General features: G+C 34.5%; 1 protein-coding gene across 1 annotated transcript in view; it reads right to left on the reverse strand.

Annotated features, from left to right (window-relative positions):
- Nucleotides 1–905: 905 nt before the first annotated feature.
- LOC134242216 (replication factor C subunit 1-like) overlaps nt 906–26,726 on the reverse strand; it is a 54,911-nt gene continuing 29,090 nt past the window's right edge. Inside the window, exons 9-23 of the mRNA XM_062724303.1 lie at nt 18,525–18,623; nt 15,205–15,384; nt 13,378–13,491; nt 12,479–12,761; nt 12,131–12,234; nt 11,812–11,923; nt 11,363–11,595; nt 10,730–10,825; nt 10,481–10,579; nt 9,915–10,069; nt 7,037–7,154; nt 6,527–6,672; nt 2,630–2,843; nt 2,116–2,319; nt 906–1,222 (exon numbers count right to left, since the gene is read on the reverse strand). Of these exons, the coding sequence (XP_062580287.1) occupies nt 1,133–1,222; nt 2,116–2,319; nt 2,630–2,843; nt 6,527–6,672; nt 7,037–7,154; nt 9,915–10,069; nt 10,481–10,579; nt 10,730–10,825; nt 11,363–11,595; nt 11,812–11,923; nt 12,131–12,234; nt 12,479–12,761; nt 13,378–13,491; nt 15,205–15,384; nt 18,525–18,623 (2,247 nt within the window). The 3' untranslated portion in view covers nt 906–1,132. The remainder of the gene's footprint in view (nt 1,223–2,115; nt 2,320–2,629; nt 2,844–6,526; nt 6,673–7,036; nt 7,155–9,914; nt 10,070–10,480; nt 10,580–10,729; nt 10,826–11,362; nt 11,596–11,811; nt 11,924–12,130; nt 12,235–12,478; nt 12,762–13,377; nt 13,492–15,204; nt 15,385–18,524; nt 18,624–26,726) is intronic.

The raw sequence follows: 26,726 nt of genomic DNA on the forward strand, positions 1-26,726 counted from the left end.
GAGGATAAAACCCTGCTTTTCAGTTAAATAAAAGGTGGCTGAAATCGTACTGAACTGCAGAGTTCTGCCATTCAGTGACTTCCAGATCTTTCTGTTGACTGGAAGGCAGAGTTTTATCCTGCTGTACCACTCCAACAGTGAGGAATCTTTGCTTTTTTATGATAAAAATACCTCCCACTCTCATTAGCTGTCTGAGTAGTTTCTCACTTGTGCACTCTGAAGCCCGTTCAAGAGAGGGAATGTTTGTGAACACTCGCCAAAATTCCTTATACCTTCAACAGACATCTTTGCTAGCACTCGCTCTGTTGAACATGCTTCAGAATTAATGCTGCTACTTTTTTTTTCAGCTTTTTCTTAGCAAATAACCTGCATTGGTTATATATATAGTAGCCATAAGTTGGAAGCTTGAATCTAATGCCCTATTCATATGGCGAGTTTAATTCGAATTAAATGTAAGTAACTGGGAATTAAATTAAACTCTCATTGTGAACAGGGCATTATATACTACACCATGTTAGTCAAAGATTACAAAGCTGTTAATCTTCAAGTCAACATCATCTTAATTCATTAGATTGATTGTTGTTCAACATTCCACTACAAAATTTTTCACTCATATGGAGATGCCACCACTTGCCGGTGGAGCTACAAATTTTGTCCTATATACGGCACTCAGGGTCATTGAGCAGGGAGGGATCTTTTTCATACCAAAACCTACTGTGACATAGGACCTCGGCTTATAGGGTCTCATCCGAAGGACTGGTCTCTAAGTTCCACAGTGGGATTCAAACCCATGACATAAAGATCAACTCCTTCCTCCCGCCACTTTAGAACAGACGCTCTAACCACTGCACAATGTGGGCAACTAATTCATTAGATGAAATCATAAAAACTTTATTTTACCTTTCAAATCATTTATTTTTCCAGAGGCTGATAATGATTTGAATCATAATGTACTTAATTTATTAACAGATAACAACAGCATAATCACCATATACATCTTCCAAATGTGTTCATTATGTTTCTTTGAGTGTCTCTGTATGGTTCTATTAATCCATGTCCAGAAATATATGTATCACAATTAACACCACTCTAACAAATGAATCTTTTTTTTTTTTGTGAATGGAATCTCATGTCAGCTTTTCCCCTTTCCTTTTCCTTTCCCCTTTCCTTTGGAGGAAGTGGTTTTAGCTTCCTTTTCCTTCCCTTTTGTTTTCTTTGCTTGCTGCAATGAGAAAGTATATTTTCAAATAAATAAATTCTTCTGCAGGCTTTGTATACAGCACGGATCAGGAAAGTAAATCTAAACTGAATCCAAAATAAAAAAAATCCTAAAACTTGTAATTTTTTTTCTCAGTTGACTAGTATCAATCATAAAATAAAGTAAAGACATGGTAAAAAAGCTTCTTTTATTTTGATAAATGAGAGTCACAAAATTTTAATCTTAAACAGTTATCGGAATGTTTACTAAATTAAGGGGTGTTAAGAAAGTTCGTTCCAGGATGAAATATTTTCAAAAATTTCAAAGTAGTGCTTAACTAAAGAGATGAATTTCAAGTCTGACAAAATCACAAGAGTGTGCTTTAGATTTATAGTAATTCATTTCTAGCAGGAAATTATAGGATTTTCCTTCCATATGAAAATACATATAACATCTTTAAAGCACCCGAATAATAGAAATGCTGGTCATTTCGAGTGAAAATAAAGGATAATTTACTGTTGTTTCTTCAGAGCTTATCTTGCATCAGACAAGCTGACGAACGTAGGTATAAAAATGATAGATCACTTTTCAATAGAATAGGTTTGTCATTTTGGAATTCTCCACAGATTTGGTAATTTTTGCATAATATTTGAAAGGAAGTTTTGACCTGTGTGCTTTATATATGTCACAAATATGCGTCATCCCAATTTTTTCTGAACAGACATCATCTGTTTTAATACCTGCCCTCCCCTTATTGATTCAACAAAAGACAGTTAAAACCTTATCAGTAGCACGAATGGACTCTGTAAACATGAAATATCACAAACTGTAAATATCTTCTCATCGGATTTCTATTTGAAAATAAAAGAAAAATGTGGAACGAATTTCTTAACACCCTTTACAAGCAGGATTACCACCTTAATCATGGAGTCCATTTCTATGTCCTCTGTGTCCTCTTTGTCGCTATCTGGGGCGGTTACTACGTCCTCGCCCTCCCCCTCCAGACCATAATCCTCGGTAGCAGGTGCCCCTCCACCCCGGCCCTTCTTGGTCAGGGCACCAGTAACATACGGGGTCAGATGGACCTCCTTATTGTAGGTTCTCGTAAAAGCTGCTTTTGTCTAAAATGTAAAATGTTTAAAGATAGAAATAACTCACTATTTTTTTGGTTAGAATTTCCACTTTATAAAATATTCAAATACATCACAACAGAATATACTTTGTAAAGGGGAATGTTTTTTTTTTTAAATAAGACTTGAACTAGTCATATATATTTAATATCTGTAGAATATACAAAGGTCAAGGGAAAAAATTCTTGCAAGAAATAACAAAAAAATTTTTCTTCTTAATCTGATTTTCATTGTCCAACAATTTATAATTATTCACGACCTCTCCCCTGACAAAATCTAATATTTTCTGTTACACTCTAACCTTGGAGCTGAGGAGTGACATTGGATCGGCACTGTTCGGCCATTTTGTGATCTCCAGAATGTTGTCAAAGTCGTCCTTGATGATGTCATACTTGTCCATCAGATCTATGACGTCAGGTATACCATCATTCTCCTTGGTAACTAATGGCAACGTCAGAAACTTCCTCATGTAGGGGAGATAATCCAGATTCAAACTCAGCTTATTAGCCGAGGTCCTACAAATAAATTTTATTTTTTTCAAAACACACAAGGTGAGAACTTATTAATACACTCCTTTATATCAAGCGGTCAGTCAGGCATATTTGCTGTCTGGTGGCTGTACATCAATATAATCCTTATGAAAATAATTCATTATCACCTCTGGGAACCAATCAGTGGCTTCAATATAAGTGAAATTTCAAAATAGCCAATTTCACTTTATCCTTATTTTTATGCCAAAAAAATTAAAGGTTAAGGAATGAAGCTGATTTGAACCTATGTTATATGATACAATGTATAACATAACCTGGGGCAGTTTATGCTTTATAAACCGCGAAGCTGGTTATAAAAAGCATTGACTGTCCAAGTTATGTTATATCAACCAACATAGGTTCAAATAAGCTTCATTCCTTATAATTCAGTTTCAGTGTAGAAAATAAGACTGTCACAATTTTCACCCAAAAAATGGCTTCAAAATGAGCATATTTTAAAAGTAACGTCAAGTGGAGTACCTGGGTAATATGTTTTTGACGTAACTCATTGTGAGGTAGACAACTTAGGTTATACAATAGAAATTAAATCTTTTATCCAATCAAATGACATCTTACAACTAAAATGAAATTTTTATTTCAAAAGAAAAGGAGTTTCAAAATAAGTGATTTCATTATATATAAGTGGAGCAATTACTGCTTCTAGGCTATGTCAATCTTCAAAAGGATGAAGCAGTCACTATAAAGTTATTGTGATGAAATTAAAAATATTTCTTTATATTTAATGTATGCAAATATTGTTTTTGTCTACTTCGAACAAATTTCTCAAGGCCACATTTACATGTATCTTCTCAAAATCAAAGTGTAAAGCTCACAGTGTGGAATGCTTCCTCTACTGAAGACTACACCTCTCTTTTTAACCACAATATGTTAACATGCATGTGACTGATATAACATGTAATATTAAAGGAAATTACTTAAGGTAGTCTGATCCTCAGGTATATAAAATTAGCAGTTAAGTAATCAAAAATACTCATAAAAGTATCTCTGAATCCACAAAGTTATGTAAATTTATCCACAATATTTCTTTAAAGTGATAGATTACAGTTAATAATATCATATAAGGAAAATTCTCAAATCTCCAATATTTTTGCAGAAAAAGCGAATTGGAATATCAGCAATGCATTTTCTAATTGCAAATTGATCAGCAAATATATTTTAGGTTGAAAAACGATAGGTATCCAGGCATTCAGACAAATTGTCATGATTTTCATACTTATTTGGTATTTTTTGTCTTCTATTTCCGTCATGTATTCTATAATACATAGTGTAAAAGGCTTTTGCGATCATAGCAAGACACCACAAATCACTTCTCATTTCATATCATGCTAATAATCATTGATATTTATCATTTAAGGCTGGATTCAAGAAAATCTTATTTCTCCAAAACTGTATTAATTTTTTCTCCTTTTATAGGGTAGAAATCTCAACTTTTATAAGACCTTTTCTAGGACTTCCAAAGACCTTGAATCTTCTAAAGATGAATAAAATTAAAATTGTTGCAAGAAAAAATTTCATTTTCAAGCTTCATCTTGATGCATTTCAAATTAAATATTAATTTTGGGAGTTATCCTTCCTGGCTGAGGATTGGATATCCTTAAAATGTTATATTTACAAATTCTTAACCAAAGGGAACAATTCCTTATTTGTGGGCTGCTATTACATTTTATTATACTTTCATGTTAAATCATACATGCCAACTTTTGAAAATTCCTATGGGGGATTTTGCGCGTGACGACATTTTTCATAGCTTTAAATTCGCAACATTTTGTCGTGAAATTAAATGATTATGACATGATCCTTTTTTAAAATTTATAATATAATTAATATCACTTATTAATACTACTAAAGGATAAAAATAACACAAAAATAAGGTTTTTCTTTCCAAAATGGAAATATTTTTGCTCAAATAGGTGCCTCTCTCACTAAAGAAGGGATAATTAGTTACATATGTAAACTTTTTTTTGCCAGCTAGGACACATAATTTGGTGAAAAATTGAAAATTGTACAACTTTTGATACTGTAAAGTATTGTTTCTGGGAACAATTATGAGATTTTTATATTTTAATTAATTAGGAATTCTAATCAGATATTAAATTTAAAGAAATTTTGAGAAATTGCAATGCATTTATTTTTTATTCAAAGAAATAAATCATCGGTTTTGAAGAATTAAATAATCAATTTTCTAACATAAAGATACCACCTATCCCAAAGAAATTAATTTTTTTACAGTCTTGAACTTTGGCAGGCTTGATGGTGCTATGTGGGTATTTCTTAGTCATAAAATATTATAATTACTTTTGGGAGAAGGGAGCTAGGGAAAAGAAATTCTAATTGACATAGACTTTATTGTTTCATCAGGATTTTTTAAAATATTATTTTAACTAGCAAACTTTACAATATTTTTTCATTATAGGTAGATAAAGTCAGCAGCTATGCTTTGTAGTTTTCTACTTTCGTTTTCAAATAACGATGTATTTGATTTTATGGTTTGGTTATTATTTAGTTGTCTTTAATTTATGTTTTCAATAAAATGACAAACAATTATCCCCTTAATCTATGTGTTTCACCTTGCGTACCCCTTAAAACTCAAAGATAATCCCCTATTAATTGCCCCATGCTATAAGCTACCTGCACCTGGACCACTCCGTGCGTTCAAGCGTGAAGTGATTTCCTGTGGCTAATTAACCATGTTAACACCTAAATAAACAATGAAACTTATCTGTGTGCATTGAATAAACAAGTCTGATATTGTTATCCCAACTGACAAAATTCAGCAGTATAGGGAAACTTATAAAATCGGAAATTTTGTGTGAATTTTTTACAAATCGGGAAATTAGGTCAATTTTTCTCTCCCGATCGGGAAGGCGGGATGAAAGGGTAAAATCGGGAGAATCCCGCCTAAATCGGGAAAGTTGGCATGTATGTGTTAAATACTAAAATCTGATTGGTTTAGACGCAGTTAACAATCAGTTCTATTACCCTCAGCCTTAGCAACACACGTGACAACGGGTAACACAACGGTAATGCCACATCCGTGGAAATTATGCGCGTACGGTTCACCGTAGAATTCTCAAAACGTCAGTTGCGCGTTTGAAAAAAACCGGAATAAACTTGACGTCAATAAAAGCTTGCGTCCGATGTAGCTTACCTACTTGAAAACAACAAACGACAGACGAAACATGCTTGCGAGTGCAGAAATAACGAAACTTTAGATGATAAAGGACTCGTAGAGTATCAAATAAACAATAAAGAGGTCAGTAAATTTTTTTCTAAGTAGCGGGGAGTTTGAAAGCTTTCTAAACGTGAACGAAAAGGCGATCAACGATTTGTATTGCTGACATAGTAAATCAAGAAGACATTCAGTATAATGAAATAAATGGTGCCTGTTTTGGAGGGTAACAGTTGAAATTGACACCCCAAGGAAAACCATTGTCAACTGATGCGTCAGCGGAGGTTGACAATGGTTTTCCTTGGGGTGTCAATTTCAACTGTTACCCTCCAAAACAGGCACCATTTATATAATACTAATGGAAATCCAATATAAAATACCAGTGTGTAATAACAAGTAATACTCGTGGAACTTACATTACATGTAATACTAGATAAGAACTTCCATACTTGAGTCTCGGATAACAATTAATACATACGGTAGTGACATGTGGGTTCTCAGCTCCTGTAGAATGCGGTCGGTTTTGCCGGTGGTGGAATTTTTGCCGAGCCAGCTTGGGAAACTGACCATTTGCTGTAGACTTCCTCTCATGTACTCCCCAGGGATTACACTGGCATACATTGCCTGTATCAGTGGAAAATCAATGAAATGTAAAACTTTGGAACCATTTAAATTTGTGGACACCAATTTTCATGAGTTGCCTTTAACAAGTTTGAAGAGATGTTATTTTGTGCCTTCACTGATGTTTACTAAGGAAAATTAATACCAGTAATTAATTTGATGAGGATGTGAAATCATGGATGCAAGGTTTCCATGAATTCCACTTACAGTGAGCCACCATAAAGTTTAATGATTTCAAAGTATCAAAAAAAAATTTAATATCCTTCTTCGGCAATTTTATTGAAAATTTTACTAAAATAGGAAGCCATGATAAAATTCTCAGTATGGTTTTACGAGTTTGTTTCTAATAATGCCTGTAGAAGCTCACCGCGGTGGGTAGCAGACTCCAGGACTGGTTACCACGGATACAGCTGTCTAATCTGTCACCGTCACACAGACTATCAGCGGCTCTGGCCAGCAGAGACAAATGACGCGTTACGTTACCTCTGTAAAACAAGATCATACGTCATAAATATAACCTGATCAGAACAAATACAGGGAACTACTGAAACTCAAATTTCAAGAGACTGCTGAAAGAACTTTGGTCTGGAGTTAAAAAAATTTTAAAGCAAAATAATATATTATTATATATCATTTAGTTTTCCTTGGGATATATTGAATTGTGAGGGAAAAAACTATGGTTTCTATGAATTTAAACTATGATGTTTATGGTTTCTCTATGTTGAAATTTTACTGTTTCATGGAGGACATGAATTCATGAATATTCACATCAAGAAAACAATGTCAATACTTCCCCCCCCCCCTCCCCATCTCAAAATAAGAGATTTGAAAGTGCATGTCTAAAATCATTTAAATAATATTTTTCTTTAGAATTTTAAATATATTTGCATCAAATTCATAGTGAGTTTTGGTGACTAGCAGTTTTTTTTATTAAATCATTATCACTGTGTAACATTTGTTTATTGCATGTAAATTGCACTTAATATAGATTATTTTATGAAATATACAAATAATCACTCTTAATTGACGGAAGTTACATGTAAGTTATATGGAAAGGAGGAATCAATTAGGTACAACTTGTTGTTCAAGCGCATCCACAGGAAGTGAATTGTGGTACAACTTAACAACTTTCTCTTCACATTTTCCTGCTGAGGTACAATCGCATCATCTCAGGTCTTTCCACACAGAGGTCTGTTATAAATTACCTCAAAATTTTAACATCACCGGATGTTAAAATTTTATACATTTCCTGTTTATTCAAATATAGGATAGACAGGGTTAGATTGAGTCCCTTCTATAGTATATTTTAAGTAATATCATTACATTGTATAAAGTTCAACTCCACATTCCACAAATAAAAGGTATCCATGCATTTATTTCAAAGATTGTGAAAAAGGAGGGTTGTCATGGCATCTACCATATACATTCGAGGTCTTTCTTCCGCTAGTCGGAAAGGCCCGAGAAGTTGCGATTGCGCTGAGGTAGTCACATGGTTACTTCCAAGTATAGCTTAAAAACCCACACACCGAAGCCCCCTTTTTTCTGTTATAAATTATGTCAAAATTTTATACATGTTCACTTTAACAAATGCAACAGTAATCAGCGTCCAGTTTTCCTTTTTACAGATTCACCAAAAGTTGAGTCGGGGATTGACAACACCAATCAGCATCCAAGACGATAAAACCTTACCAGCCAGACCACCGAAGGGAATACTCCTTATCCTTGTTCAGGACCCTATAACCATGAACAATTTTCTATTCAAACCTCGTTTAGTGACACAAATCAAAACTTGAAGATCAAATATCCACAGACTTTACAATTACCCTTAATCTGTCGCGTTGTCCTCTTTTGTGATTGGCGGGTCTGGGGGGACCTAAGGGGGGTTTTCGGGACATTTCTTGCCTGTGTTTCCCCCATCCGTCAACTAAGACAGAGGGCAGTTGTTGTTTAGTTGGGAAAGTATTACCCCTTATGTAGTTTAAGGTTGGGGTTCTACAAGTTTAAGCCATACTTGGTGCCCCCTTCACCACTTTTAAAAGGAGGGAAGGCTCACAGTCTGGAGTACTCAGTGTCAGTAAGTACTATCAAACCAGGGAGCAATATTTTGGAAACAGGGTAAACAGATATGTCCCAGGCTATTCCCGTCCACATGCTAGTTGTCAAGCATTGGGACTTCACTGGCACTTGTGCTCAACACAAGGCCTCCGTCATGCCCGTTATGCACCTTTGCGTGTTGGTATTTCCGCCGTAACCCCAGACCTTCTATAAGATTTGGGGACAATGTGGCCATTTATGTCCATTATCCGTAGACTCTACAGTGAATATTGACAATTGTTGCATTAGAAACGTTGTGATTATAATAATTGGTGTAATACTACTATTGCTGAGTTGAATAAATGTGAAATGAACTTTTTTATACATTCCTCAAGGCATAGGAATAGTGGTAATGCTAATCGACAGTATGAATTGCAATGAAATTTAGCATGCAGAATGGTTCTATGCAAAATAGAAACCAATCGAAATACCAAAAAAGTTGGCAACGGTTGAGGCAATATACAGACTGTTAAATTAATGTCAAGGAAGTTGTTAATTTACAGTGTATAAACAGATGCACCTTCCCTTTTATTGTTTTTCACTTATTAAATAGAAATCAGTAAACATTTAGTCAATTCAACAAGTAATATGTCTCCTTTTCCCATTTTACTACAATAGGTATGACTAACATCCAATAAATAATCCAACTATCAAGGGGGTGTATCCAAAAGTGAAGTCTGCCTTTTTTTTGCAAACATCCAATTAACCAATTTAATGTAAGTGTAGAGGGTTCATGTATTGATACCGTCTGTAGTTATCACAAGTTTAAAAATAAGGATAGGAGTTTAAAAGTATTTCTCAAGATCACAAGTTTTGAGAAAACATGGTTCAAGATCCAGAGTCAAGTTTCTTTTTTTTTTTAGAGAAAAATCAGGACCAGGACCTGAATTCAAAAGTTCAAATAATTACGAGTCTGCCACGGCTGTTCAAGCACTGATCCACATTTAAAGATATCATATACCCAGTAATGTATATTGGAATTTCTAAAACAGATGCTAGGAGCAAGGACTGCGTCACCCTGAGGGGGAGATCAATGTCACATCCTGTTACTAAGAGGATGTATCACCCTAATGTTTAAACCATTTACTTCCTTTGATTTTTGACATTTCTAATAAGAAATCTATCTTAACAATGTAGAAATAAAATGTTACTTTGCAGCATATGGAATAACATGGATGTAGTTTTCCTGCACAAACAATGGACCGATGTTGTAGTCTTGAAAATAGAGATCAGACTTGTCATTGATAGTCATGCCTGCTGTTTCCTCTCCCCCCACAAAAACCTTACGGCAAACGTCAAAAGGGCCCTGTAAATAAAGTAACACATCAAAAGGGCCTTGAAAATAAATTTACACAGTGAATTGGGACAAACATCAAAAGGGCTCTGAAAACAAATTTACACAGTAAATTGGGACAAACATCAAAAGGGCTCTGAAAATAAATTTACACATCAATAGAACTCTTGAATTTACACATCAAAGAGCCCTGCATGAAAATTTACACACTGAATTATGAAAAAAACATCAGAAGGGCCCTTCAAATAAATTAAAACATCGATAGGGCCCTACAAATTAAATTTACACACTGAATTAAAAAATAAAAAACATTAAAAGGACTCTGCAAATAAATTGACACACTGAATTATGAAAAACCAAAACTGGACACAAGGGCGATAACTGGACATTAAGAGTGAGCCCTGATGACACAATTCTACTCACCAGTTTGAAGTCCTTCTTGGCATTACTGGAGTCTTTCTTGGCCTGATCATACGTCAAACTTTTTTCTCCAGCTGTCCACATAGATAAATTATGCAGAACCTAACAAGACAAGAAGCTAGCTTCATTGAAATGCTCAGATTTTTCTCTCTGTGAGTCAGAACCAATAACCTTATCTTTACCTTTTACTGAGGGTTTCATCCTTAATTTACAAACTTTTCAAGAATAAGTATTGACTTGACATTAACTTACTTGTCTGATGTCTTGGTTGGCTGCCAAAATGATTTCATTCAGGGCTGGTGGGGGAATTTTTAAGCCCTCTTTAAAAGCTACAGACATCATAGCCCCCTGAAAATGAATCAAACTTGAATGAAATTTCTTTACCTTATGGACTACTCATTCTGTTTACAACAATATGTGGAGGTAGAGAAAGACTATCTCAGGAAGAAATCAAATAACTATAAATATCTAAGTTATGATTATCATAGCATCTGTCACAACACAAAGAACAAGAGGATCTTTGACTTGAAGCAACATGATTTTTTACAATTTGTAAAAGACTAAGATCATCATAATATTGCATGATGCTCAATTCCAATGCATAAAATAAAAAATGGTTTGTTTGCAGTTGCCTACCGACCCACTAAAAAAAAAATCATGATACCTACCTACCGACCCACTCTAAAAAATGTAAGTCTGCAACTACAAACAAAGAATTTTTTAAGCTTGGCCCCATATGGCCCAAAAGTAAAATAGATTTTAAATGATTATGCATTTTTAACATAAATGAGGAAAATTTTCTTTGACAAATTTTCAGTTTAAAATTCTCTTTCCTGCAGTGACACTGAAAGTCAACGTTCTAATACGTAATTATTGAACTTTGACCTTGATTTGCTCCAATCGAGGCCGCTGAAATCGAAGGTCAAAGCAGTAGTTGGAGAGGGTCCTCATCTTTGGACTATTTCTGTCGTTACACATACAGATGATAGGGATGTGGGAGGACTTAATCAGGGACACTAACTCCTGCAGTCCCCCGCGGTCTTCATTCCCCGCCATTCCGTCCACTTCGTCCATTATCAGGCAGTGCTTGTGTCCATGTGTAGTGCTCTTAGCAACCCCTGAATTACAAATTTAAACATTTTCATCTTACAAAGCCAACCTTAATTTGTGACTGAAGTATTTCAATTATTGTAATTTTTAAATTTTTTTGCTTTGGCTTGGTACATGTATTGTACATGCTGTAAAAAGAAATCATTTACTATGCATTTTTCTTTTCAATGATTTGAAAATTATCAGAGATAAGAATGTTTTTAGATATTCCAACTTTCACCAACCAAGATAATCCACTATAGTTGTATTGTCGAGTGATTCTGCGACCACCTCCTTCAAACTTTTCTTTGATCTTGTGTCTGAGGCATTTAACTCTACATAGGAGAAACCTGCCTCCTAGTAAAAGAAAATGAACAATAACTGTACATATAATTATATCTACTGAGCTGATATATCTAGTAACTGTGGACATCTTCAGAGGTACTAACATAATCCATGGGAGAGGACTATCTAAGTTTTAAGAACTTGTGTCCAATCCCTTTGACATGTTTGTCAACAAAATATATTCAAAACAAACAATCCATGTTGGTACACATTACTAACCTGGCACACTAATGTAGCTGTGGTGGTTTTCCCGATCCCCGGGGGACCTGATAGAAGGGCCGCCTTAAATCCAGACCCATCGTCATTCTTACCAAAAAATTTACCTGGAAATCAAATGTTGATCCTTGTAACAAAATCAACTAACAACACTTTATATAAACATGCACAGAAATATCTCTCAATCATTTATAGGAGAGTAAACTACTTATAAAACAGATTCCTTAAAAACCTGCACCCCATTCCATCCCTACCCCAGTACATGTATTATGTACTCCTGCTTTTCAAGTAGGGGGGGGGTTATGATAATTCTCAGACTAATAATTTTTAGCTCTGTAATGCTATACCCACCTTGTGGTTTGGTTCCCTTTGCCTGGTTCTTGTGCCAGTTGGTTAACCAGTGGAGTAGTTTCTTGGCATTACTTTTATCCCCGGTTTGACCGATGATCTGCTTCAGTTGAGTGGGTTTATACTTATCTACCCACATCAGGCTTTCCTCCACAGACTTACTGCTCTCACTTGATTGACTGTTTGTGGGGGACACAGAGTCTTTTGTTTCTGTTTTGGGCTGAGATTTTGATTCAGACACTATAGACTTCACTGGGGGTGCTGATGTCTTTTTTGAAAATGACTCCTAAAAACAAATAAAGAAGGACTACACTGGGCTTTTATAAACTGAAACTAAGTAGGGAAATACACAACTGAGCATTAATTTTATTCAAATTCTATACCCGTCCCTTGCATTATCCATGCCTCTACATAATACTATTGTCTTCATATTTCATTCTCCATGAAAATTTGCACAAAATATACTGTTTAAAGAAGAGAAGATCTGGAACTAACATGTTGATAAACAATGTTTTAAAAATTAATTCTGGTAGTAAACTTGAATGCCTTATTGGCAGAAAATGTATTCATTGTTATCTTGCTCATTGTAAACTAGGAGTACAGTACACTGTACAAATGAAGTATTTTTTTTACTCTGTATAGTCAACTTGTTTCACCTGTTAAGCTGCTTTATCATTACACCCTGTTTACCTGTCAGGTACTTCCACTTACACTTTTTCCTATATAAAGCTGCTTATTCATACAACTTTCACAATTTTCAGCTGACTGAACTTGTACTTTTTTCACCTATTCAGCTGCTTGTTCATACCTTTATATACCTGTTCAGCTACTTGTTCATATCTTTCTTACCTGTTCAGCTGCTAGTTTGTATCTTTTTCACCTTGTCAGCTGCTTGTTCATACCTTTTTCACCTGTTCAGCTGCCTGAACTTCATACTTGGATCGTTTCCCAGGTAGTGTTCTGATCAGGTCCAGTAAACCATCCTCATCTATTTGTTTGGTTCCAAAACTCCTGGCCTATAATAAGAGAAAAAAACATGGCTTATAATTTGAGGAAATTAAGAAAATTCCATTAGACTCTATAATAATATATCATATTTATATCCACTTAACACTGCCCTGATCTTAGTACATAAACCAGGTTAATTTATGATCTTAGGATTGTGAAAAGAAGTTAAGTAAGATATTCAACATAATGAAAGTTAAGATGTCAAAGTTTTTGACAATCTTTAGCTATGGAGATCAACATATCCCAGATCTACATGTAAATCCAATATCAACACATGACTATACCAATGTTTGTATATTCTGCATGAATGTTCGATTCTAAATGAACTTGTTTCACCCATTCATAACTAGAGAAGGGAGAAGGAAAGTTTCTATTATGCTTTCTCCACATTATAACAACTAGAAAACTGACCAGTCAGCAAGGGCCCCGCCATGGGGTAGAATTAAAAGGGTGCAGCTTACGGAATGATTAAAAAATGTACGAAGAATAAGCAACAGCAACTGTATTCTTAAAACTGTATTCTTAAAAATTCCTGAATATTCAAAAACCTGAAAATAATATCCTTGTATTTACATTAGGCAGTAAAGAACAATTTAACATTGAATGTATTAAACAATTATGAAGCTTGTGTTATATAGAATGCCAGCCTTCAATGAATGCAAATATCATGAAGGCTTGACCTTAGCTTCAAACAAACAGCAGTTGCAAACAAAGGTTTTCATTAATCTTAAAGATAAAGAAAAGCCTACTAAATTTTCTGCAGCAGGCTAGATAATTGATCCCAAAGGATTAATTGTACCTCTCTCATCATTTTCTTCTAAAGTTACAATAAGAACTTTTTCAGTATTAATGATAGAATGGGGTTTTTATAAAACTACCTTAAAAATTAATTAACATAAAGTAAAAAAAGTAATTCAAAAAATCTTCTTTAATCTATTTCTTGTTTTTAGAATTCAATGAAATCATAACTATTAAACAAAAATAAATTATAAAAATTTATACCTAAATCCACATTCCCCCCCCCCCCACACACACACACTCTCTCTCACAGTGTTCATAGCATTCCAAATTGACTTAACTTCAAAACAAACTTCATTTGCAGACAGAGGTGGTAATTCATCTCAATGTGACAGATAAAGATAATGCTCTGGATTTTCTTCAGGAGGAAACCTAATTAATCCCAAAGGACTCATAGCCAGCATTCATTTCACAATGGGAACATCTTCAGCAGTTATCTCTCTTTGCCAATGCATTCTAAAGTTAAGGAATCTACCCCACCACCCCAGCTCCAAACCAGGGGACATAGAGAACCAAACTTAGCATCAAAATATGTATTTCTGCCTACTGAACTAATATACCAAATTTGAACTTGATTGGGCAACCAAAAAAAAAGTTGCCCATTCATTCTTATGCATAGTAAAGGAATCTACCCCACCACCCCAGCTCCAAACCAGAAGACATTGAGAACAAAACTTAGCATCAAAATATGTATTTCTGCCTACTGAACTACCATACCAAATTTGAACTTGATTGGGCAACCATAAAAAAAGTTATTAGAAAAAAACAGAAAATTTGTGGACGGAAGAGAGACAGACGGACAGACAGAGTGATTACTATAGGGCACCCGCAAATCCTTGCAGGGCCCTAATTATGTATGACTTGGAAGACAGAACTTATTTTATTTCACCACATTTTGATGATTATGTATAACAAAGTCAGACCTTGGCCAGTTTGCTTTCCCCACAATCCCGTCCTGTCACTAGGTAACTAGTCTTTTTACTGACGTTCCCCGTCACCTTCCCGCCGTATTTCTCTATAAGACTCTTAGCCTCGTCACGCTCCATCGACTCCAACACTCCAGTTATTACAAAGGTCAAGGACTCTAAACAGTTTTCTCCACCCTGAAAAAAATATTTTGTATAAAAAGTAGAAAAATAGTAATGAAGCCCATAAACCACAACTCTCACCTGAGTCCATATTGCTGAGCTGTATTTCATCATCAGATTTTTTTTTCTGTTTTGACTTCCTATCTTACATTTTCATCCCTCTTGTGCACCTATTCTATCCCCAAAGTGTAATGATATAATGATTAAATAAAACTGAATATACACTATCTGAAGATGCATTAATATTCACATGACAAATCTTGCTTTGTTGTTCCTGAGAAGATTTTTTTAAGACATGGTCCAATCCTACCATGGGATCATGATTTGGACAAACTTGAATCTGCACTACTTTACGACGCTTCATCCACATTCAATATGATCCCTTAATGACAAAATTTGACGTACTGGCCATATCCTTAGAGTGTTTGCCTGGCTGCCCCCTAGACTGTTTTAGATAAATTGGTGTGCAGTTAAAACTGAAGTGTCTGGGGTCAAAATATTTAATTTATACTATTTACCATACATCACTGGATTTGTGATAAATTAAAATTTTCAAATTTATTGTCAAAATTCTGATTGGGAATTTCTATAAATAAAGAATTCAAGTTAAAGCAGGTGTAAATCGCAACAAGATATCAACATGTAAAATGGATTAAGTAAGCTTACCATGTAATAAGGCAAAATTGTCTGTAGAAAATATAAACAATAAAGTGTGATGATATAATTGACGATTAAATTATAATTTGGTATCAATTCTAAAAGTTAAAATTTGGCAGAAGTGAATAAATTGTAGTGCTACTTCAATGTCATCTCACAGACTAATTTTCAGACTTGCATGATAAAACATGGTTTTTGATAGTTATTGTTCACTTGAAATTGGTCCAGATCTTTTAAATAACGGTAAAACTCGGTTATATCGAAGTCAATGGGACCCATGAAATTACTTCGCTATATCCGTAATTCATTATATCTGTATAAGGAATTCATTAAATTTATATAGTTGGGGATCTACGATAACTTTGCTATATCAGGGAATATGCTATATTCATGTTCGTACTTAATGAGTTTTACTGTAATAATTTTCTTTTTCTTTACATTGATAAAATATGTGTAAAATGGAGGGTATCTACTGAATTTCTGAGGAACAGGTAACGAAATTGGCACTGTGAAGTACTGAATTTTGCCATATTTTCGTATCTTATTCTAGAGTATTTTATAAATACAGATCATAATAATTTATATAACTTTCATGAAATAGGTAGCAAAAGCTTAAATTCCATGTAGTACGTTATTGGATTAAAAATATATTCTTATTAACCAAGATTTATGTTCAAGAAAATATTTTATGTAACAGTCCAACAGTTCAAATTTTGATGACACTTTCCATAACATTTTAAGGAGGCTCATTACAGCACTTTTTGATGACATACTACACAAAAAAATAAACCTCCACTGTATAGACCATTTTCCTCTGGGGACGAATTGTACGGATACCTCTATAATATGACCCTGACCTTTAAAACGCTTTAAAAATAGATGAAACATGCGATGTAAACAGCTGAAAACAAACAAAACGGATTCATTATGCAAAAACCAAGAAGGATTGCTTTTAAGCAGAAACAAAAGAAAACAACTCAATCTTCGCCGAACAAGTAATGTGCAATGTCATAGTGACACAGTGAGCTCTGTCAATCAATGACATGTGTTTGTATGGAGGAAATTCGAGTTAAAATCTACAACCTTGTTGAAATAAAAAAACGTTATTTACTTGCAATATTTATTGTGCTGGTGTTTATATAATTGCTTTATTTATTTAAATATATACTCGGGGAATTTAAAGCTTTGTTCTGAATTTTACATGTAATGTTCAAATGTTCCGTATTGTTTTGAGTCTTGGGTAATTAGGACAGATAACTCTTGAAAGTGGACTTTTCATACCAGATATTTTTTAAATTGGAATTTTCATTTCATTAAATTATTCTTCATTCAATTTGTCACATGCAATTCATTGAAATACATTTCCAGTCTCTCCAGAGCTCCTTTTCCTAATATTTTATGCACAGATTTAAAAGATAATGACATTAATTGTTTTTTAGGAGAAAACTATTTTTTGTAATAAAATTAATATCAGGTCTTATGATGTATTTCCATTGTGTGTTCTTGTCTAAAGAGTATGTCCATGATTTGATACTGAAAGTTCTGAAATTCTGGTAATAATAAACTTGAAATAAAACATTTCACTAAAATTAGAAAGAAGTTTAAAAATTCACTAAAAAATATTTATGATACCAATACCTCTTTATGGATATTTGACATCTACATAATAAGTGGTGCTGTATTGAAATCTAAAATAAACTGTGGGTGTAATGAGCCACCTTAATTTGTTTACACAGGTAAATCATGTGATTTTTAAGTGAAGGATGAAGCAATCATCTATTGTTAACCTGTAGGTGGGCACCTGTGTTCTGGTTGTCGTAAACAAGTAGAATTTTCAAGTCAAATCAACAACAGAATACACATGAGTCAAAAGTAGTCAGTAAGGGCATCAAATTGTGGCATTAATCAGAAATAGAGCTGAACATGTGAATTAAAAATTCAGAATCTTTGAAATTTTTAAATGCCCTGACCCTCTTTTGCCTTTCATAACCATCTCCCTGTAGAAGGGATTTTAACAATTAAGAACCCCCTTTACTTTGGAATGCTTTGTACCAAACTTGGGATAAAATTGGCATGGTGGTGCTAAAGAAGTTGTTAATAACAGAAGTTAATACATTAGAAAGAAGAATCAGGAAAGCTCACTTGTGCTTTCAGCTCAGGTGAGCTCAAATTGAAATTTGTTGTTTTTTTTTCTTACAATTTTTAATCCCTGCATTGTCTACAAAGGGGAAATATTTTTCAAAATCTCCATATTAACCTTTGGATAAATTACAGTTAGTGAAAGAGCCACTGCAACTGTCACTTCTGTTGAAGTGTTCAATATTTGGAACCTGAATTTTGATTTTTGCTTTCAGTCACCCAGACCCCATTTTAAAAGGAATTCTCATAGACTATTATAGTCACCTCATTGATCATGCCTAAGAATGTACACATTTTACACCATCTTAATTAATTGTAAGGATTCTACAGAAGCTGATTACAGTGACTGACACACATACCTCTGGGATTTCCTTAGATCCTAATGCTTGTGGGCCTTCTCTGTTCAGGTAACTCCGATATGTGCTGCCTTTTTTGGCCAAGGACGGAGTTTCTGGTGACTGTTAAAAATAAAATAAAAAATAAAAAATTATAATCAAATTAATGAAAAAGAAAAATACACATAATGTTTAAAATTAACCAACAAATTAATACTTGCTCCTGATCAATATTTCGACAGGATAGTTTAAATATGCAATTTGATTCTTGGAAACTTACCTATACACAAAAATTAAAGAAAATTGTAAGAAAAAGTGAGCAAGCTCACATACCCCATGCTCCCCCAAAACTCAAAGTGCCAAAAATTCCATAAAAAATAAAGGAATCAAAATTTCCTGACAATATGCATATCTACACATTGTGTCCTAAATATCTGAAAAGTTTGACCAAATTCTGTGAAGCAGTTTATGAGTTACACTGACAAACTGTTCATCTCTATATTCAAGATATGGCCAAAATTCTAAGTTGAAAAGTGCCGAAATTCCCGAAAAAGATAAAGGAATCGGAATTTCCTGGTAATATGCACATCTACACATTGTGTCCTAAATATCTGCAAAGTTTGCCTGAATTCTGTGCAGCGGTTTATGAGGTGTTGCGCTGACAAACTGTTCATCTCTATATTCAAGGTATGGCCAACAAGAGGCCCAGGGGCCACAGCGCTCACCTGAGCACATCGGCGTTCATCTTAGAATCTACACTACCTGAGGATGATTCCATATAAATACCCCGGGTATCACTTTCCAGGCGTTCATCATTTGAAAAGAAGATTTTAAAAGAATCTATATACCTATGTAAAAGGATGCCATTCCATATGAACAAAAATACCTACCGGGTATCACTAATCATAGCTTTGAAGTACTTGAAAAGAAGTTTTAAAAGGTTTTCCTATATATCCCTATGTAAAACTTGGGTCGGCCATTTTGGCCCCACCCTTGCCCCGGGGGTCATGATTTGAACAAACTTGAATCTACACTACCTAAGGATGATTCCACATGAGTTTCATCTTTCCTGTTCTAGTGGTTCTTGAGAAGAAGATTTTTAAAGATTTTTCTTATATATTCCTAAATATTTTCTTATATATTCCTAAAACTTGGGTCGGCCATTTTGGCCCCACCCTTGCCCCGGGGGTCATGATTTGAACAAACTTGAATCTACACTACCTGAGGATGATTCCACATGAGTTTCATCTTTCCTGTTCTAGTGGTTCTTGAGAAGAAGATTTTTAAAGATTTTTCTTATATATTCCTATGTAAAACTTGGGTCGGCCATTTTGGCCCCACCCTTGCCCCGGGGGTCATGATTTGAACAAACTTGAATCTACACTACCTGAGGATGATTCCACATGAGTTTCATCTTTCCTGTTCTAGTGGTTCTCGAGAAGAAGATTTTTAAAGATTTTTCTTATATATTCCTATGTAAAACTTGGGTCGGCCATTTTGGCCCCACCCTTGCCCCGGGGGTCATGATTTGAACAAACTTGAATCTACACTATCTGAGGATGCTTCCACATGAGTTTCATCTTTCCTGGCCCAGTGGTCCTGGAGAAGAAGATTTTTTAAAAATGCCATTAATTTTTAACAAATTCATGATTATCTCCCCTTGGAAAAGGGTGTGGCCCTTCATTTGAACAAACTTGAATCCCCTTCACCCAAGGATACTTTGTGCCAAGTTTGGTTGAAATTGGCCCAGTGGTCTTGAGAAGAAGATGAAAATGTGAAAAGTTTACAACAACGACTACGACGACGACGACAACGACAGACAACGGACAAATTTTGATCAGAAAAGCTCACTTGAGCCTTCCGCTCAGGTGAGCTAAAAATCTAAGTTGAAAAGTGCCAAAATTCCCGGAAACAATAAAGGAATCAGAATTTCCTGGTAATATGAACATCTACATATTGTTTCCTAAATATCTGCAAAGTTTGACCAAATTCTGTGCAGTGGTTTATGAGGAGTTGGGCTGACAAAAAAATAGTACTGACAGACTGACTGACTGACAGACAGGTCAAAAACATTATATCTCACACAACTTGTTGCGTGGGGTATAATAACTTTTATCCCGCTTCAGACAAATTTGTAGATTGCTGATTGGATAAAGGCTGATCACATGATGCTCTGAAATTTTCTGTATTACGTCGCCGTCAAGGAGTAATATGAAAATCGCGCACGCGATTACGTTCGAAGCGTTGCTTTTGTAAATAAAAATGGCGGCTAAGAAACAGTTTACGTAGGTAGTTTAGTTAAATTTCTTGATACCGTAACGATATTTTATGTTGATTGTTATTGGATTGAAACTTAATATTTTCATAATATGCACAAATATTTTTTTTATATTGAATAAAGTCTTCAGCGGGATAAATTTGTAACACAGTCAATTAGTGACCTAATACAGATTCATACAGGGTGTGAAATGTAAATCTGTATTGGGACTCGGCTTCGCCTCGCCCAATATGGATTTCCATTTCACACCCTGTATAAATCCATATTAGGTCCCTAACTGACTGTGTAACTAATAATATTATTCTCAACTTGTGTGACTTTTATTCTGTTGGAATTATCTGTCCAATTTTATAAACAAGTTATAAAATAATTATATAACCTATATATATATGCTTATTTTGACATGTCCATTGTGTAACACATTCATGATGATTCATCAAAAACCATTTACATATATATATATGTCAGGGTTGAACAGTATTATTAAAGTACAAGTTTATCTTTTAAAAAGATAGGTGAGCTAGCGCCGTAGCAATTTTTAAACACAGAAAGGAGGGTCCGTGATCAAGTGATTTATTTTGCTGAATTTTTAAATTTTTAATGAGGCTGGAGAGTGTTAAAGTTATAATTGTTTTGTGAAGTGTATTTTATAGACACATAGGTAAAGAAACGGGGGGTGGGGGGTGTGTGTTGACCTATTGGAGTTTTGGCGCAACGGAACATTTATGACTTTTACTGGAGAGCGGAGAGATTATGTATAATATGGAGAAGATGCCGATTTAGGCATTGCATGAGCTGATTTAAGAATAGAATTTCTTGGCAATGTAGCAAAGAAAATACAGGGGAGTTAAAAGGAATATAAAAAATAATTCAAAGTGTATGTTGTATAAAGATATCCAGAAAGATGTGAAGTAGCTTGGTTCTTAGGGTCATCTATGTCAAATAGTGTTAGGTTAAAATTCATACACATCTGAATATTTTTGAAATAAATAATGGATTTATTCGTTATTTTAGTATAAATTCTTGTTTCTGGAATTTGGCTGAATTTCAGCTTGGCTGAATTGACCAATCAGGATTGGCTGAATTAGAGTCTATCTTTGGTTGTGCTTAGACGTAAAAAAAACTCCCTTGTGTTTGTTTATAACAATCAGATAATGACTCCGGCTTTTCTGTCAAAAAAAACTGAAAATCTGAAGTATTTCAAATATGTAGTTATCTTTAAAGTGTAAGCTACACAATAAATAAACATAGTCGTTTAATGCTACAACATGCTACAATGAAATTGTTATCGTACGGTCTATCTATAGTAGTTTTCACAGTTTTCCCAGAATGCACGACCATGAAACCGAGCATGCATATTCAAGGAATTTGGACTAACGTAGTTGCTAGCGCTCGAGAGCGCTAGCAATAAAAGCACTTTTTCTGATATAATGGACCTGCTCAAAGACCCCCCATGGTAGTGGACCTCTGCTCTAGAGGTGTTTAACACAAAAAGTTCAACTACCTACTAGAATTACAAACACATCAAGTACACTTGTTGACTATGTTTATACTAATTTACCTGAAAACCTGTGAAAATTTAAGTGCCCCCTCCCCTTGCTTTATCAGACCAATACCCTGTGTATATCACAAGAAAAGCAAATAAATTCTTACGTAAAGGAATGCACACTGAGTGAGATAACACAAAGATGCTTTAAAAACTTAAATGAGCACTATTTCATGAATGTTTAGAGTGAAAGTGCTAATTTTACAGGGGCTGACAAATAGATTTTTCAAGCACTTGCCCACGGGCAAGTGCATGGTCAAATTTCACTTGCCCTACTTCAATTTTTACTTAAAACTTTCGGTAAAACTTGCATAATGATGACACAATTAAACTGGTTCGCATACGAAGTGTGACAAACAAAGGAAGATAACTCTAACAACACAATAATTTTAATTTCGTGGAAAACTATGACATTTTTAAAAATATTTATTGATTGTTTTTTTTTAGAGTCACTTGCCCACGGGCAAGTGCCTATTAAAAATTCACTTGCCCGCCACTAAAATTCACTAGCCCTGGGCATCGGGCAATGGGATTTGTCAGACCCTGTAATTTTACATCACACATTACATGCAAACGAATCCACTCACCACTGCATTTAACAATTTGAGAAAGGTACATCTGTACTATCCCTGAATGGTATTTTAATGCCACTGACAGTGTTTTTAAAAGGCCATGCAAAGTTAATTCCTTGGTTCTCAGGCCTTTTTTTGAGAACAAGAGATGTTTGTAAAACACTTATGCCCCCCCCCCCCCAATTGGAATTTTTCCAAGTCCAAGGCACATAACTCTGTCAAAAATGGCACGATCGTACCCAAAACAGAACTTGACCTAGATATTGATATGATATATCTGTATACAAAATTTCATTTCAGTATGTGCAACGGTTGCAAAGAAAATGAACGGAAACTGCAAATAATTGAAATTTTTCTAAGTCCAAGGGGCATAACTCTGTCAAAAATGGTGCGATCGTACCCAAAACAGAACTTGACCTAGATATTCATCTGATAAATCTGTATACTAACTTTCATCTCAGTATGTGCAACAGTTGCGAAGAAAATGAACGGAAACTGCAAATAATTGGAATTTTTCTAAGTCCAAGGGGCATAACTCTGTCAAAAATGGCGCGATCGTACCCAAACCAGAACTTGTCCTAGATATTCATCTGATAAATCTGTATACTAACTTTCATCTCAGTATGTGCAACAGTTGCGAAGAAAATGAACGGAAACTGCAAATAATTGGAATTTTTCTAAGTCCAAGGGGCATAACTCTGTCAAAAATGGCGGGATCGTACCCAAACCAGAACTTGTCCTAGATATTCATGTGATATATCTGTATACTAAATTTCATCTAAGTATGTGCAACGGTTGTAAAGAAAATGAACGGAAACTGCAAATAATTGAAATTTTTCTAAGTCCAAGGGGCATAACTCTGTCAAAAATGGCACGATTGTACCTGAAACCAAAACTTGACCTAGATATTCATGTGATATATCTGTATACTAAATTTCATCTAAGAATGTGCAACGGTTGTAAAGAAAATGAACGGAAACTGCAAATAATTGGAATTTTTCTAAGTCCAAGGGGCATAACTCTGTCAAAAATGGCGCGATTGTACCCGAAACAGAACTTGACCTAGATATTCATGTGATATATCTGTATACCAAATTTCATTTCAGTATGTGCTACGGTTGCGAAGAAAACGAACGGAAACTAAGTGGACCGACAGACCGACGGACCGACAGAAAGCAGCAAAGCAATATGCCCTCCCTTCTTCGAAGGGGGGCATAAATATGATGAGGGAGGGAGGCATTTTTTTTTTATTTGTTTATTGCCCCAAAAACATGATGAGGCAGCTTTTTACATTGTACAAAACCTCAAAATGATAAGGGGGGTGATTTGTTGTTTTTAATTTATTGATTTAGCAATAAAAAGGATCAATGAGGCACCCTTGGAAGAGATGAGAGGGCCTGAGAACCAAAAGTAAATTTTTATGGCCTAACGAGTCTGTAATTGTTTTAATTTTAAAAAAATTTGCATGTTTTAGCGGGATCACGATATTACCATAAATAGCACTTAAAAACATATTGTCAAAATTGAAGAGTTTCAACTTTCTGAATGGTTGTCTTTAATCAACGAATCTGCATCCTAAACGACGACATTCTGGCAAATTTGCCCATGGGTGATAAGTAAAATACGAGATAACCCATAATATGCAAATGTAATTGGGCAGTTTCTTTACTCCTAGCAGAAAAATATCAGATGCAAATGTAATTGGGCTGTTTCTTTATTCCTAGCAGAAAACTATCAGGAATGCTCTACGTTTCAGTAATTTACCAACCCAGGTACATGATACATCTTACAGTTGCATGCAATATGCATAAAAACTGAGAATAACTGCGGTAGCAATGTTTTCATAATGAAAAATGACAATATACTGGAGTTAAAAGGTCAATGAAACTTGTGAAATGTCCATATAGTTTTCAGAAATTAGGTGTGCCTAAAGAATAAATTCCATATTGTAAATGGGCAGGTATGGAAATTTAGAAATAAAATTGTGACGTTCATCATGTTCATCAAATTGTTTCAACTACTCAGTGTCAGACAGACAGTCTCGAGATATGCACAATAATATGACAATGCACCAATCGACAATGACTCTGCTACGCTCCATTTACAAGCCTGGTTGATTGAGAGGAAGTGAGTATTGTCAAGTCATACATAAAATTTAAGAGTTTGAAGGTAGTAAAAGGAAGCTGAGAATTGGTAGTCCAATGGTCCTCTTCATATCTTATCCACAAACTGTAACGAACACACTAACACATATGTGACAGCGTCTGGCAAAATGGGTCCAGACGAGGAAAAATCACTTTTTCACTTTTTTGGATTTTCTTGTATATATGGATGTCTAAAACTCAATTCCAAAATATTTTTGAAAAATTCCAATCCTTTACGAAATTATGACGTTTAAAAGATATAACCCCGATGTCGTCCCGTAAAATAAAACTAATGAAAGTGTACCCCCAAAAAAGTGACGTTTTAGGTAGACAACTTTTATCGAAATTTTGTTGTCTTTTAATACATCAGTACTTTATCACATTAAAATATTGATGCACACATGACTTTTCGTTTTCAATATATAAAAAAATCCTTGCTGCCGTAGAAGTCACTTTAATTGAAAATGTGCACAGTTATCAGTGTGCACTTTCATTTCACGACGTAATGAAAAGAATTTGTTATAGGGTTTAATACTTTTATTTGTATGACATTTTTGATATACATGTATATTTACTTTTTATTAAAGTAAAAAATTACTCTGGATAAAAAAAATAAATATATATATTATACGTCTTTTGTGACAAATTATTTTAGATTTCATTTCATGCAAAGGTTTAAATCCCCTTCAACATTACAAAAGAAATCAAGGCAATTGAAGATTTGAAGATACACAAGGTTCGAAATGCTCAAAATTTTACACATTATAGGTCAGCAAACAAATTATTTTAGCAAAGACTGTTTCCTTTTTGTAGAAATAGGCCTGCTGTTCTCTTTGTTTGTTAAATTAATTTCAGGCTTTGGCTGGATTGGTTTAGGGCAAACAACATCTTTAGCAACATCTGAGTTACAAAATTCGCGAATGTTGTGCTGCTTTTCTTTACAAATACCACTGTCTGATCAGATCTAATCCTCGACTTGGAATAGCTTCAGGAAGTTGACCACTCACTGGATGCATGTTATTTATCAATAAATTGACAGAAATTGAGTGTCCCGAGTTCCTCTCTTGAACTTCCACTTTTCCAGGCTTATCTGAATGAACTAAAAAATGATGGTATTTTGTCAAGTTCTTCATTGGCTTAAAAAAGTGCTGCAGGTATGTTTTCCAGTCATAGAATACAACAGGCTTTTCTGCATCATCTGTGAGCTGTGGAATGTTGTGTCCATTCTTACTGGAGTGTGCAACAGTCTCAGCTACCTGAATTCAAATATCGGTATTATTATATATAAGTGGTAAACAAACATATATCATCATTCATGCCTATAGAAGTTTCACTATTAGATTAAAGGTGAGTATTTCAAAATGTTTGTCAAATTTGACACTATATAAGCACATATATCATGTATTTTTTTCTTATTTCTGTCATAAAAATGTTTAATGTTTACGACAGAAATTAATTTCAGTTGAGATATTGTTTGCCAGCTGAACATGATTGTTGTAGGAATCAAGTAACAAAGATTTTTCTTCTTCTGTCAAAGTACCACTCTTTGAAATTTGGTTGGCAAAGTCCTGACACTTTTGGCAAAGATCTGTACATGGTTTTGTTATGACAATATGGGGACATAACTCTACCCACACTCTCTGAAAGGATCTTAGACTTATCGTCTTATGATGCAATTCCTCTGCA

This window comes from Saccostrea cucullata, unplaced genomic scaffold (assembly GCF_032062105.1).
Source record: "Saccostrea cucullata isolate Sc308-1 unplaced genomic scaffold, CSIRO_AGI_Scuc_v1 ctg489, whole genome shotgun sequence".
NCBI classification, from domain to species: domain Eukaryota; kingdom Metazoa; phylum Mollusca; class Bivalvia; order Ostreida; family Ostreidae; genus Saccostrea; species Saccostrea cuccullata.